This window comes from Mirounga leonina, unplaced genomic scaffold, assembly GCF_011800145.1.
Source record: "Mirounga leonina isolate KUSES-001 unplaced genomic scaffold, KU_Mleo_1.0 Mir_129, whole genome shotgun sequence".
Classification (NCBI taxonomy): domain Eukaryota; kingdom Metazoa; phylum Chordata; class Mammalia; order Carnivora; family Phocidae; genus Mirounga; species Mirounga leonina.
Window position 1 is genome coordinate 29,027,391 of NW_023270323.1, and position 14,645 is coordinate 29,042,035.

Genomic DNA, 14,645 nt, shown 5'->3' on the forward strand with positions numbered 1-14,645 from the left:
ATATATATAAAATTTAATCTCACCACATGTTTAATACTGTTCAGATAGGGCTATACACTTTTCACTGGTTATACACTATTCACTATCACTGGCATCTTTTCTACCTTCTTATATGTGCATTATAATATACATATTATATACATATCATATACATATCATATAATATACATGATTTCTCTCTCTACACACACACACACACACACACAGACACTCCTTCCATTAGTCCACAATGATCTCTCCTAATCAATGCTAAAAATTGTAAACATAAAGATCATCTACATCAAGAAAAATATTAATCAACACATATTTGTATTGTCAAACCCAGAATCTATACATATCTCTACAGATTGACAAAATGGATGTTGAATCAAATATCCATATGTTTGGAATTCAGACACATTAAAATAGCATAGATTTTTTTTCTATTTTCATCAGAAAAGTCATTCAATGGGCACTGACAGATAGCAATGAACATGATAAGTATTTGTGACTTCTAAAAAAATATTTGGGGGAGATGGAACTGAAGGAAAATGTTTCTTTTTTTAATTAAACAATAACTGACATGCAATATTATTTTAGTTTCAGGTGCACAAGATAATGAGTAAATATTTTTTATACATTACAAAATGATCACCACGATAGGTCGTTATCATCTGTCACCATACGAAATTGTTGCAATATTATTGATTCTATTTCTTATGCTGTCCATTACATCCCTGTAACTTATTTATTTTGTAACTGTAAATTGATACCTCTTAATCCCCTTCTCCTGTTTCACCTGTCTCTCCCTCCAGCTCTCTGGCAACAACTAGTTTATTTTCAGTATCTGTGAGTCTGTTTCTGTTTTGTTTGTTTGTTTTGTTTTTTTTTTTAGCTCCACATATAAGTGAAATCATATGTCTTTCTCTGTCAGATTTATTTCACTTCATATACTACCTATTAGATCCATCCACGTTGTCAAAAGATTTCATTTTTTTGTGGCTGAGTAATATCCCATTGTGTGTATGTGTATGTGTGGGTGTGTGTGTGTATGTATACAGGTACATACCATATATATCGCATAAGTATATACAACATCTTTTATATCTGTTCATCTATTGATGGACACTTTGGTTGCTTCCATGTCTTGGCTATTATAAATAATGCTGCAACAAACACAGGGGTACACGTATCTTTTCAAAGTAGTGTTTTCATTATTTTTTGGAAAGATACCCAGAAGAGGAATTGCTAGATCTTATAGTAGTTCTATTTTTAATTTTTTGAGGAATCCATTTTGCTTTCACAGCAGCTGGACCAATTTTTCCACCGACAGTGCACAAGGGTTCCCTTTTTTTCACATCCTTGCCAATACTTATTTCTTGTCTTTTTGATAATAGTCATTCTGACAGGTATGAGGTGGTGTCTCATTGTGGTTTTGATTTGCATTTTTCTGATGATTAGTGACGTTGAGCATCTTTTCATATGCCTGTTGACTATCTATGTGTCTTCTCTGGAAAAATGTTTATTCAGATCCTTTGCCCATTTTTTAAATCATTTTTTTTTTCTTATTGAGTTGTATGAATTCTTTATATATTGTGGATATCAACCTCTTATGAGATAATATGGTTTGCAAGTATCTTCTCGTATTCAATAGGTTGCCTTTTCATTTTGTCAATGATTTCCTTTACTGTGCAAAGTTTAGTTTGATGCAGTCCCATTTTTTTACATTTTTACTTTTGTTGCTTTTGCCAGAGGAGACATATCTAAAAAAAATATCACTAAGAACAGTGTCAAAGAGATTACTGCCTATTTTTTCTCATAGGAGTTTTATGTTTCCAATCTTATATTCAAGTCTTTGATTCATTTTAAATTAATTTTGGTGTATAGCATAAGATAATAGTTCAGTTTCATCCTTTTGCACGTGACTGTCCAATTTTCTGAGCATTATTTATTGAAAAGACTGTTCTTTCCCCACTGTATGTTCTTCCTTCATTTGTCATAAATTAATTGGCCATATATGTGTGGGTTTACATCTGAACTTTCTATTCTAGCCCATTCCACAGATCTATGTGTCTGTTTTTCTTCCGATATCATACTGTTTTGATCACTATAGCCTAGAAGTGTAGTTTGAAATCAAGTAGTGTGATACTCCCAGCTCTGTTATTCTTTTTCAAGACTGCTTTGGCTATTTGGGTTCTTTTGTGATTCTGTATACACTTTAGGATTATTTGCTAAAGTTCTACAAAAAATGCCATTGGTAATTTGGTAGGGATTACACTGAATCTGTAGATTGCTTTGGGTGGTATGGACATTTTAAAAATATTAATTCCTCCAACCCATTAGCATAGCATATCTTTCCATTTATTTGTGTTGTATTCAATTTCTTTCTTCAGTGTCTTATAGTTTTCAGAATACAGGTCTTTCACCTCTTTGGTTAGATTTATTCCTAGGTATTTATCCTTTTTAATGTATTTGTAAATGTGATCGTTCTCTTAATTTCTATTTCTGTTAGTTCATTATTAGTGTATAGAAACACAACAGATTTCTGTATATTAATTTTGTATCCTGCAACTTGATTAAAATAATTTATTAATTTTGGTAGCTTTTTTGGTAGAGTCTTTAGCTTTATATATATATAGTATCATGTTATCTGCAAATAATGACACTTTTACTTTTTTCCAATTTGGATGTCTTTTATTTCTTTTTCTTGCCTAATTGTTGTGGCTAGGACTTCTAATACTATATTTAATAAAAGTTGTGGGAGTGGATATCCTTTTCTTGTTCCTTATCTTAGAGGAAAAACTTTCAGATTAGGAAAATGTTTATTTTATCTGCTATTGTTTTCAAGAAATACCACAAGTTTAATGATATAATTTTTAAGGCAATCCCCACTATCTTTAACTGATGATTTTATGAATGATTATAGGACCCACATGATTAAAAAAATTAAAAGAGCCAAAATGTTGCGAAAATATGGTAATATAGATAATCGTGTGTACTAGCATAATGGGATATATGTTATGCAGTGTCAATAACTTTAGAAGCATGGGAGATATATAAGGTCATCAGGAATGTCTTTATTCTATAAGAAAAGTAAGATAGTTCATTTATGTTTCTAAACTTTATAGAGAAAATATATACTTAAGATTCTATGTGACTCTAGTTTTAAGAAAATTTTCAGGATACTTGATTTATATTTGTAAAACACTTTACAATCTGTAGAACTTTTTTATTACATAAAGGAAAGTAAAATTTTCAGGGTAAAGGGAAATTTAATTGTTAATGTAGTTCTTGTTAAATTGTTAATGTAATAATTACACTACATTATATCTCATTGTATTTTCAGGGCTCTGTTAATCATGCTACCCTTTATTTACACTATTTTGCAGCTCCCTCTCCAGTCACCAATGTGAAAAAGGGGAAGATTGCAAAAAACAGCATCTCTTTGTCTTGGCAAGAGCCAGATCGTCCGAATGGAATCATCTTGGAGTATGAAATCAAATATTTTGAAAAGGTGAGAGTAATAGAATAAAGAATGTCCTTTCTTCTGCTGCTTCTTCTTTTTTTCATTTTAGCAACTGCAATTACCCAGTTTTTAGAAAAGCATGTTGCAATTTTATGTGTAAATCAATGACAATTGATTCTGCAGTCATGATTAGGGAGGCTAGAAATGTAGAGGGAGCACTCTATCCGTGTTCTTCTGCTGCCAAATGGTTTATGCTGTCGGACTAGTGCCATATAGTCTAACATAAGCTTAACTAGGTTTCACAGCATTAAAAGATGAAGTCATAGGACATTTTGCAAGTGTAAACACTTAAGTTCTTGACCTTCAGTACTGACTGCAGTGTACTACAAGGAAAAACACATATGGTTATAGCCATTAACCCTGCATAATACCTATGCTCTTAAGGAGGAATGGGTAGATAAGATGTGAATATAAAGTATAATTTTTAAAATCCATATCAAAAACCTAATACTGTATTATAAATTGTATTTTAAAATTAGAAGGCATAAAATCAGAAAAGTAGACCTCACATTTCCTACATTTTCTCAATTTCTTCTTTCCTGAGTTGTTTCTTAGGCCCACTCTTGAATGTTTTGCCATAATAGTTGTTGAGGTCTAAAGGCAATAATTATTCCTTTTCCTTTTTTCTGAATCCACAACCAAGTGAGCTATTGATAAAGAAATAATACAGATGGAAAATAAAGGTGAACTTAAATCTCTAAAGTGGAACTATCGCATATAGCTTAGATATGCAGTTACCATGGGTCTTCCTATATCTCCCACCCCCATTTTACTTTGATTTTTATACAGTCTGGATCTGAATGACTTACACTACTTAGAACAACCTGACTTCTAGTAGAGGAGAAAAAGATAGAAGCGTGCTCAAACCAGACTCTCACTGGTGGGTAAGAAGCTCTGACTCAAGAGTATGTATCCTATGAAAGTAGGAGCAGAAAACATCACAAACATATGCAGAGAAGCAGATCCCCCCAAAAAAAGGAAAGGACTCAGCCACATGTACTAAATTGCTTTCCCTAAACTCATGGAGGCATCACTCCTTCTCTTAGAGGGAATACTGAAGAGGGTAGGAAGAAGTTAAAGACTTACTTTGCAATCCCAGAGAAACTGTCCACGCTAGGACATTGGAAAAGAGAGGAGAGGGAATAAATGGTTCTCCTTGTACTAATGCAAAAATATCTGGAAAAATACTTATATTCTATTAATGAAAGTTATTTAAAAATTCAACATTTTGTGTATATGCGTAGATGAAAGAGTATAGGTAAATACATTGAAACACATTAAATTAATGCATAACATCATAGAGATTTTTTAATTGTTTCTTTTATTCATTGATTTAACCATTACCTGTGTAAAGATAGTGATAGAGAGTAGAACAGTAGTGGGTGGGGAAAGGGGGGCAGTGGGGATGTTTACATATCCTTCCTAGGTTTTGAATGCCTGTACAATGTTCTTATATTGATTTTATAAATAGATGAATAAATAGCAAATTACTACTTTTGAAGGATTACTTAGTAATCCTCCTAGGAATGACTTGCTGGTAGCATCACAAATAACTATTGGATCATTAGGGAACATAAATGAAGATACTTCTATTTCATAAAAAAAATATATTATCAAATACGTTATTCACCAAGAATGTCCTAAGAGAATATCTATGAGACAAAACTTTGTTGGTATAGGGGCACCTGGCTGGCTCAGTCAGTGGAGCATGCAACTCTCGATCTTGGGATTATGAGTTCAAGACCCACGTTGGGTGTAAAGATTACTTAAAAATAAAATCTTAAAAAAAAAACTATATTGGGATATGGTTTACAGTATTTATTATAAAAAATAAGACAAATCAAGTAAAATGTTGTGTCATTAATATTCCTCACTGATTCTTGTTTCTCTGGGAGTAGTAGTCCAAATTGTATTTTAAATTCTAGAGATCTACAATCTAAACACAGGCTCTATCCAAAAATAATTTGTTAAATTAAGGTTTACATCCTTATTTATTTTTTTTTTTGCAAATTTTATTACTGTATACTAATGAAAAGCAGGAGATAAAGATAGATAGATAGATAGATAGATAGATAGATAGATAGATAGATAGATGATAGACTGATTTTTATAAATATTCTGAGTTTCAAGTTTTTACTGTAATTGAAGTTTATTTCAAAAGAAGTTGAAATGCATAATGACATTTAAAAATAATGATGCACCAGGGGTGCTGGCTGGCTTAGTCAGTGAAGCACACAACTCTTGATCTTGGGGTTGTGAGTTTGAGCCCCAAATTGGGGTTTGAGCCTACCTTAAAAAAATAAATTAGGGGCACCTGGGTGGCTCAGTCATTAAGCGTCTGCCTTCAGCCTAGGTCATGATCCCAGGTCTTGGGATCGAGTCCCACATCAGGCTCCCTGCTCAGCGGGAAGACTGCTTCTCCCTCTCCCATCCCCCCTGCTTGTGTTCCCTCTCCTGCTATGTTTCTCTCTGTCAAATAAATAAATAAAATCTTTAAAAATTCATTAATTAATTGATTAATTAATTAATTAAAAGAAGGGAGTATTTAAAAAAAAATTTTTAAACTATTCACCAAAACTCTATTTTTGAATATACATTGTAGATGAAGTTCAACAGCAAGAAGACTAAAATTTGAAAAGTCATTATTTTTTTGTATGGTTTTTCTTCCCCTGAAGCAACTAGCTGGACCAATGTCTGGTTTTCTTTTTTGTTTCCAATGAAATTATCCTATTTTTTCCCCTTATGAGTAATCTTTCATTGTTTTTACTATTACCAGCATGTGCTTGAGTAATACTCAATAAAAGCAAGGATTTATAATTATTTTTTCTTTTTTTCTTTAAGTTGCTGCTTCTGTTAAACAAAGAGTTTTTCAACAAGTGGTAGGCAAAGTCCTTTTCTCTTAATATTCCTTCTAATGGATTTTATCCATGTTGTGGAATTATTTTCTTCATAGTTCTATACTTAGTTCATGAAATTTAGTTTTACATTTAATGTCTTATATTTAATGCCGTGTTAATGCATTCTATTATCTGTATAACTCAACATAAGAAAAAACAACTTAGGAAAATATTTCTATATATAGTTTCAGTAAATGAAGAGCAAGTTGTCCATTTACATTTACTTTACATTAACTCCCAGAACTTTTTGCCAAGCAAAATTATTGAGCATACCAACAAAATACATGAAAGTTTTTTTTTTAACACTTTCGGGGAAAAAAAAAAAGGAAAAAGAAGAAAAGGATAATGAGCTTTTATAGCATGTATTGAGGTGGGGGTCCTGATAGGTTTCCCGAGCTCATTTTGAACCCTCAGAATGACACTACCATTTTATTGGATGGCTCTTGGCCAGACACAGGTGGCAGAGCTTTCCAGGGCTCTTGCATTTGCCAACTGGTATTACTACCTGCCATTGCCCTGCTCTAATAGAGGTCATTGGGCCTCTCTCCTCCTGCATGGTGATGGGCCCATTGCCATCTCTTAATTAAAGGCAGAGGCAAAGGGACCTGCCCCTTGGCAGGGTGTTTGCCAGCTGGCTCCTTCTGCTGAGGCCCTCCCCTCACTGCATGTGAACAGTATTTGTTAAGCAGCTGGGGAATGTAGCTCATTTGCTCAGCTGGAGCACGAAGGCAGCAAAAGCCATTGCCCTGACCGGGATCTGGCAGCCTGGTGGCCGTGGGTGTTGAAGATGTATATATAGGGTTTGTGATAAAAAGGAAATTGTAATATGACCGTGACTGAAAAGAGTGGAACAGAAGCAAATTTTGGAAGATACTTAGGTAATTCAAAATCGGTATTAATGGTTTCGATCCCTTAGATATATGCTTTGGTGAGTCCCTCTGACACTAGAGATTTCAACAGACCCAGAGAGACAATGTGCAATTAGAACTCCGATAAAGAACCACTTAGATATACATGTTAATATATAAATCAGAATGTTGCATAATTTTGTGCAATTGATATTAGGTCATGCATTATTTCAAGGAGCAGCATGCCAGTTTCCTTATGTTTCCCACCCCCCCGATTTGGCAAAAATGTCAACTTCTAATAATTTTACAAGACATATTAATTGTGACTTCAATAGTTAGGAGTTTACAACAAACTTTTTATTAAATTTGCCATCATGATACAGACTCAAGTCAAATTTACCTAGAACTGGTTATGTTGTGGAGGTTGTGCTGGGTGCTATGTATATCATCTCTATTGCTCAACCATGCTCTTAATAAATAATTTTGTCCCATTTTAAAGAAGAAAAAACTGAGGTTGAGTTGCGTATCCACATTTGCACACTTCTTAGACAATAGGATGGCTTGAATTCTAACCCTGATATTCCTGTGCTCTTTTATAAAACAAACAAAAAATCTCTTACTTTACATTATGTTAATATTTTATGTAAAAATCATAATTATATCAAATATACCAGAATCTTTAGTTTTGTCTAGATTTTTAAACCAACTTCTCTTTAAAGAAAGAGAAAATAATAACAAACAGATATTTTATCATTTCTTGCTGAAATTACTGCTTCAGTCATAGCCAAAGTGAAAAGTATAATCTTATTGAGAAAGTCTTGCATATTCAGTCTTAAGCTTGAGCAGCCACAGAACATCAGTACATTACTAGGTAAAATTTTATAGGATTTAATGACCTCCTTTAAATCCTTTGCAAAAATCTAGTAATATTTCCTAGACACCTTAAAGACCTGGCACTTAAATTAATCTGTGCATTAAAAAAATTTAAGAAAATAGTTGTTTGCGTAGAGTGAATCAGAAAACCTATTTGCATTAGAAATTAGAACATACTTATTTAGATAGAAATTTGGATGAACTTAACCTTAAGATAATTCTCTGTGTTTGACTGTATTAAATGAAGAATGGTAAAACTGCTTTAAAATTTTTTTTGGTAGGTTGTATACTTTAGATTGTATTGGTGAATAGAATGTGATTAGCAATTCACTTTGATGTGTCAAAGTAGAACAAATTTAAATAAAAATTATGACAATTAAAACATGTATTCTCTAGTTTATTAAGTGTTTTCACATGCATTACTTTTTTCATTCTTACAACATCGCTGTGAAGATATCCAGGCACCAATATCCCAACTTTACAGATAAGAAAACTGAGGATAAAAGTAAAAATGAACTTGCTGTATTTTAGCACATGCTTTCTGTGTCCACACTAAAGTCACAGCATGGTATGCTGCTATTGATTGTAAACTTCAAGGGACAAGGAGCATGGTTTGCATTTATTTTGCATTTTAATAGTGTTATGAAGATTAAATAATAACCATGTTCCCTATTGGGATGTTTGAGAAGTAATTGTTATATTTTTGTTTTCAATTTTTTTCTCATTTCAGAAAAAAAAAATCCTTTACATGTTATTCCATTAGATCTTTAAAAAAAAACCTCAATACATGTTTCTATTAGTAAAATAAAATTTTATGAAATGATTTGGCAAATGATGGTTTACAGTCATCAACAAGATACTGTAAGTAAAGACCAATGCTTAAAAATGGGGGAAAAGATCTCTAACCATTACCTATCAATTCATCCTGTAATATCTATCAGAAATGTAATAATTGTGGGGACACATTAAGGAAATGCAAGTGTAGTCAAGAATTCACACAGAAAAATGCAAGGGAGGAGAAAGTTCAGAACAGGGACTTTGTGTGTTTAGATCTTTGTAGGTTTCAGATTCAGTGTGCAGGTCTAAGATTCAGCGTGGTAACCTCAGAGGTAAGGAGAAGTTATGTGTGGTTAGTCTAGACTTTGGTAGCAGTCAAAATGGGAACAGTTTCCAAAACAATCTTTACAGTGATATTTTTTTCACTCCATCTCCATTCACTACTCACCCAGCTCAAACACAAGAACGTGAAAAAACAGAAAGCTTTTTAAAAAGAAAAAAAATTTCTTTAGTTTTTCTTCAGTAATCTCTGTTTAGAATTAATGAATTGAAATTAAAGTTCTCCAGCAGAGTCCTCATTCTTCTCCCAAGCCCTAAATATAATTAGAAGTCAAACTCACCAGGGCGCCTGGGTGGCTCAGTTGGTTAAGCGACTGCCTTCGGCTCAGGTCATGATCCTGGAGTCCCGGGATCGAGTCCCGCATCGGGCTCCCTGCCCGGCAGGGAGTCTGCTTCTCCCTCTGACCCTCCCCCCTCTCATGTGCTCTCTCTCTCTCATTCTCTCTCTCTCATAAATAAATAAAATCTTTAAAAAAAAAAAAAAGAAGTCAAACTCACCAGAGATACAAGGCATAAGTCTTACCTGGCCGTATATGAGACCTTGCCATCATTCTCTGTGAATAGGCAGCACGTTAGATGTGCTCCAATAAAACGTTTATGAGAAAAATAAACTCACAAATACCAATACTAAAATAGAGTCTGTAAAATAATTCATCTCCTGCAAGTCATATTTTAAAAGTTTACAAATTTATTTGTGCCAAAGGCAAGTATGGTGGGTGACTGGAGAACATGTTATCCACCCTCTTTGAGTTCTAGGAAACACTTTTAGGCTTTATATAGATAGCACACCTAGGATGTATAGTTGTTGTTGTTTTTTTTCCCTAAAAGATTATATTTGTACTAATAGCAAGTTCATTAGTTTCTGATTTTCTGATTTCTGATTCTAAGTTTTGTTGTCATTAGTAACTCATATGTTGACTTTTTTATTGTATGCGCATGTGTAATCCAAGGACCAAGAAACCAGCTATACAATTATCAAGTCTAAAGAGACAACTGTAACTGCAGAGGGCTTGAAACCAGCTTCAGTGTATGTCTTCCAAATTCGGGCACGCACAGCAGCAGGCTATGGTGTTTTCAGTCGAAGATTTGAGTTTGAAACCATCCCAGTGTGTAAGTCATTTTAATTACTGTCAACGCGTGTCTCTGTAATGGTTACCAGAAAAGTGGATCGATACTCTCCCTGGGCATTCTGTCGGTCTCCTGCTCCTCTCTGCCTCCCAGGCATGACCCCTTCGGGTAGGAAGCATCTGCCATGCTATTACGGTAGGTTAGTGGGTTAACACATCGGTCCCTGCTCCTCATCACATTTAGTCTACTGGGAGATGAAAAATCAAGAGATGCTTAAGAAATGTTTAAACCTGCTTTTAAAGACTTTCTTTCCACAGCTGCCATACTTTATTGAATTATTGCCATTGACTTTTACTTGTTTTATTGAACAATGTTATCAGGCTTAGTCTTTCTATGAAAATTCTACAGGGAGCATGCATTAAGTATTAAGTTTGGCAAGAAAATGGCGCTCTTAGCAACCAATCTGATCATTTTGAAAAATCAAAATCTCTGGCAGTGTCTCTGAGTGAAGGGTCTAGAAATATTCTGGAAAACATTTCTTGTACCATTTTTAAAATAAAGTAGCATAAAACATTTTTCTCTTTAGCATCAAACAAAATATTTAGATTACTTGTCCTAAAGCACACATTAAAAGCAAGATTAGAAGAAAACAATAGCTTGCTTTTATTTATAGATGAAAAACTGACACTATTAATACTTACTAATGAAGAAAATAACATACAGGAGTAGTGTGAAATGTCAAATGTGTGCGTGTATGTATTTTCATTTGGTGCATGACAGTTAGGAATAGAGACTATGGACTCTGAGAAACAAACTGAGGGTTCTAGAGGGGAGAGGGTGGGGGGATGGGTTAGCCTGGTGATGGGTATTAAAGAGGGCACGTTCTGCATGGAGCACTGGGTGTTATGCACAAACAATGAATCATGGAACACTACATCTAAAACTAATGATGTAATGTATGGGGATTAACATAACATAATAAAATTTAAAAAAGAGAATACTGGCTTTAATGAGTTACCAATACTAAGAAAATTCTATCTTATCATTCAGGTATGTTAGGACAGAAAACTATCTGAAGATCATTACCTTGAACATACACTTTAAAAAAAGTTTTCTAATTGGTTACTCAATTCATAATGATGATGCATGATGTTATTGATTTGTTTCATTTTTAAAATTTATAAATTTTAATTTATATTATAAGTAGGTCACAAAATTGTTATGAAGGGCTTTTCTTTTTCATCTCTATTATCTCGTATGTCATTCATATAGTCCTAAAACCAAATGCAAACAGTAAGCACAAGAATATAAAATCTTTATTTTAGAAAGGCTATTTAACACGAGGATTTGGATGGAAAAATCTCAGAGTGGTCTTTCTCTCTCTAGCTTTAGTTTATATTTTATAACTGCCTATTATCCACTTTGTTATGCATATAAATAACATGTTTAAAATTGGCCCCATATGTCATCCTTTTTCCCAACAGCAATGATAAAAATGCACCAACAAATAAACTTAGCATGAATGAAACCATCTAGCCAATCTAGTTAATTCTTTTTTTTCTGGTTTCTTTTAACATAAATTGTCCTGTAACTTTGAGACTATCACTGAATTTTTCTTAACTCCCACTTGCTAAGATTTACCAAACACCTTTGTGTTTCTTTTATGATTTTTTTTCTCCAATACATCACTTCCTTTCATGCAATTCTTACCTACAAATCTGTATAACCCAATTGCTGGAATAATGCTATTCTGTTTTTTTAATGACATTTTTATTTAGATAAGTTGAGTTTTACATGCAATTGTAAGTAACAATGCAGAATGGACTCTTGTACAATTTGCTCAGTTTCCCCCAATGGTAACATTTTGCAAAACTATAGCATAATATCACATTCAGAATACTGACATTGATGCAATCCACCAATCTTACTCACATTTCTTTCTACTCCTTTTTGTGTGTGTGTATAGAAACAGGTGAGTGTATTAAGTTGGATACAATTTAGTCAGTTGTATAGATTTGTGTATCTACCACAAAAGTCAAGATGCTGAATAGTGCCAACATCACAAAGATCCCTTGGGTTGCCCTTTTATAACTATACCAACTGCCTTTTGGAAGAGTTCCTGTGCCATAACTAATCACTGACAACCGCTAATTTCTAAACATCCATTTCAAAAAATATGATATTTCAGAAATGTTCTATACATGGAATCATACAGTATGTGACAGTTTAGAATTGACTTAATTCTCTGGAGATGCATCTAAATTGTTATGTATATCAAGTTTTTTTTGTTGAGTATGTTATGTGTGGACCACAGTTTATTTAAAAATTCACCTGTTGAAGGACATCTGGGTTAATACCAGTTTTTGCTATTGCCAAAAAACATGCTATGAATATTCATGTACATGTTTTTTCATCGATCTAAGTTTTCATTTCCCTGGGATAAATACCCAAGAGTACAATTGCTACATCATACAGCAATTTTATTTTTAATTTTGTAAGAAATTGACAAACGGATTTCCAGAGTGACTATACCATTTTACAGTCCCACCAGCAATGTATGAGTGATCAGTTTATCCACATTTTTATCAGCATTTGCTGTTCTCACTATATTTTTCTTTTAGTCATTTTGGACAGGTGGGTAGTGATATCTCATTATGGTTTTAATTTGAAATCCCTGATGGTTAATGATGTTCAACCTCTTTTCATGTGCATATTTGCCTGCCATGCTGTTTTAAATATCCCCACTAACTCCTATGTACTCATATTACATATCAAAAATTATAGCTTTGATCAAATTATCTTAATCAAGAAAATTAACAGATAGTTACAGCTGTGGTAGAAAGATCCCAAATTCTTAGCCTGGTCTTCAAAAACCCTTATAATCTGGCTTTAACAAACCTTTTCAGCTTCATCATTAACTATTCAAATATAGAGCTAAAATGTAGAGACTATCTATGTAATATGGGTTTGCAATCAGGAGTATGAGAAGCAAAATAAGGTAATCAATGTGATTTCTCAGTGTATGCTACCTTAAAGTTTCCAGGGATAATTTAAGTATATAATAAGTGAAGAAAAAGGAATATTGTTTACTAAAGACAATTAATGTTTATAACGAATATCCTTTTAATAGTAGTGTGTTACGTTGCCCCAAATTTGCTTTTAAGCATTCCCTAAATATTCCTCAGTAATTCTTCCAAAACTACATGACATACAAAAAAAAAAAAGGAAATGTGAGTGACTAGAGGTTTATATCTTTAAAGATGAAAAAACTTAATGATATATTAAAAAATAATCATGGATCATACCGGGCTTATAATATTTTTTTCCTTGAAGAAGTATGAGGGCATTGACAGTACCTTATCAATTCTATATATTTTCAAGTTAGTTGATATATTGGGGATATTACTGATGCTGTCAGGACAAACAAAGGAATAAATAGTACAAAATCTTGATGAATTATTTTTATTAGAAATAGCTCACAAAATAATTAGTACATTTGAAATAGTAAAATAATCAAAGCCCATCAAGGAAATTAGAAAATGCTGAAATTTTTCTAAAAAATGAAAATGTATTATTTAAATTCTTCCTCATAGGCCCTTGATTTAATTGTCTATTATACAAAAGATCTGATTTAAGTGAACAGTAGATAAAAACATGTAAATATGAACATATGTAACTTGGTACTACTAAAATATTTTCATAAAATGTTTTAATTTAAGCATTTGAAAATTTTTGGTATGCTATTAAAAGTTACTTTATTGCAAGATGTTAACCCATACCATGTATATTTTAACATATTGTTAAATTATATTAGATCTTGTCAATTATTAAAAATGAAGCATTTGAGAATATGGGGCATCCATATTTTTTCTCAAAATTAATATTTGATTAGTCTGAAATTGTCCTATTTTTATCCCTACTTCTGATTAATCATGCCTGCTTCCTCCAAAACTAAATCTCAGAGTGCCAAAATGGCGCATTGAGACCAGAAAGATTTGTTAGAATTTTGTTACAAGGGCTTTTGAATGCTAGATGGAAAATTTGGGAATTTTTTTTTTCATAGATAGTGAGTACTTGTTAACTTTTTGGTCAGAGAAACATGATCAAAGTGATATTTTTGGATATTTATGTGAGTACACAGAAGGCAAAGGGGACACTTAAAATGCCGACGAACCATATGCCAGCAGATTTGAATCAAATAGGTGACTGTTAGATGAAAAAATATAATTCATGGGGAAAAACAAAAGAAACAGAGCACATGTTTATTAATTAATAAGCAAGTGGGAATTAAGAAAAATTCAGTGATAGTTAAAAGAAACCAGGAGAAAAGAGATCAAA

At 32.8% G+C, this 14,645-nt stretch overlaps 1 protein-coding gene across 6 annotated transcripts in view; it reads left to right on the plus strand.

The window, feature by feature from the left end:
• EPHA5 (EPH receptor A5) overlaps positions 1–14,645 on the plus strand; it is a 341,721-nt gene that overhangs the window by 246,439 nt on the left and 80,637 nt on the right. For all 6 annotated transcript variants that reach the window (XM_035004891.1, XM_035004894.1, XM_035004893.1 and 3 more), the window contains 2 exons: positions 3,369–3,493; positions 10,190–10,349. In XM_035004891.1, the coding sequence (XP_034860782.1) occupies positions 3,369–3,493; positions 10,190–10,349 (285 nt within the window). The remainder of the gene's footprint in view (positions 1–3,368; positions 3,494–10,189; positions 10,350–14,645) is intronic.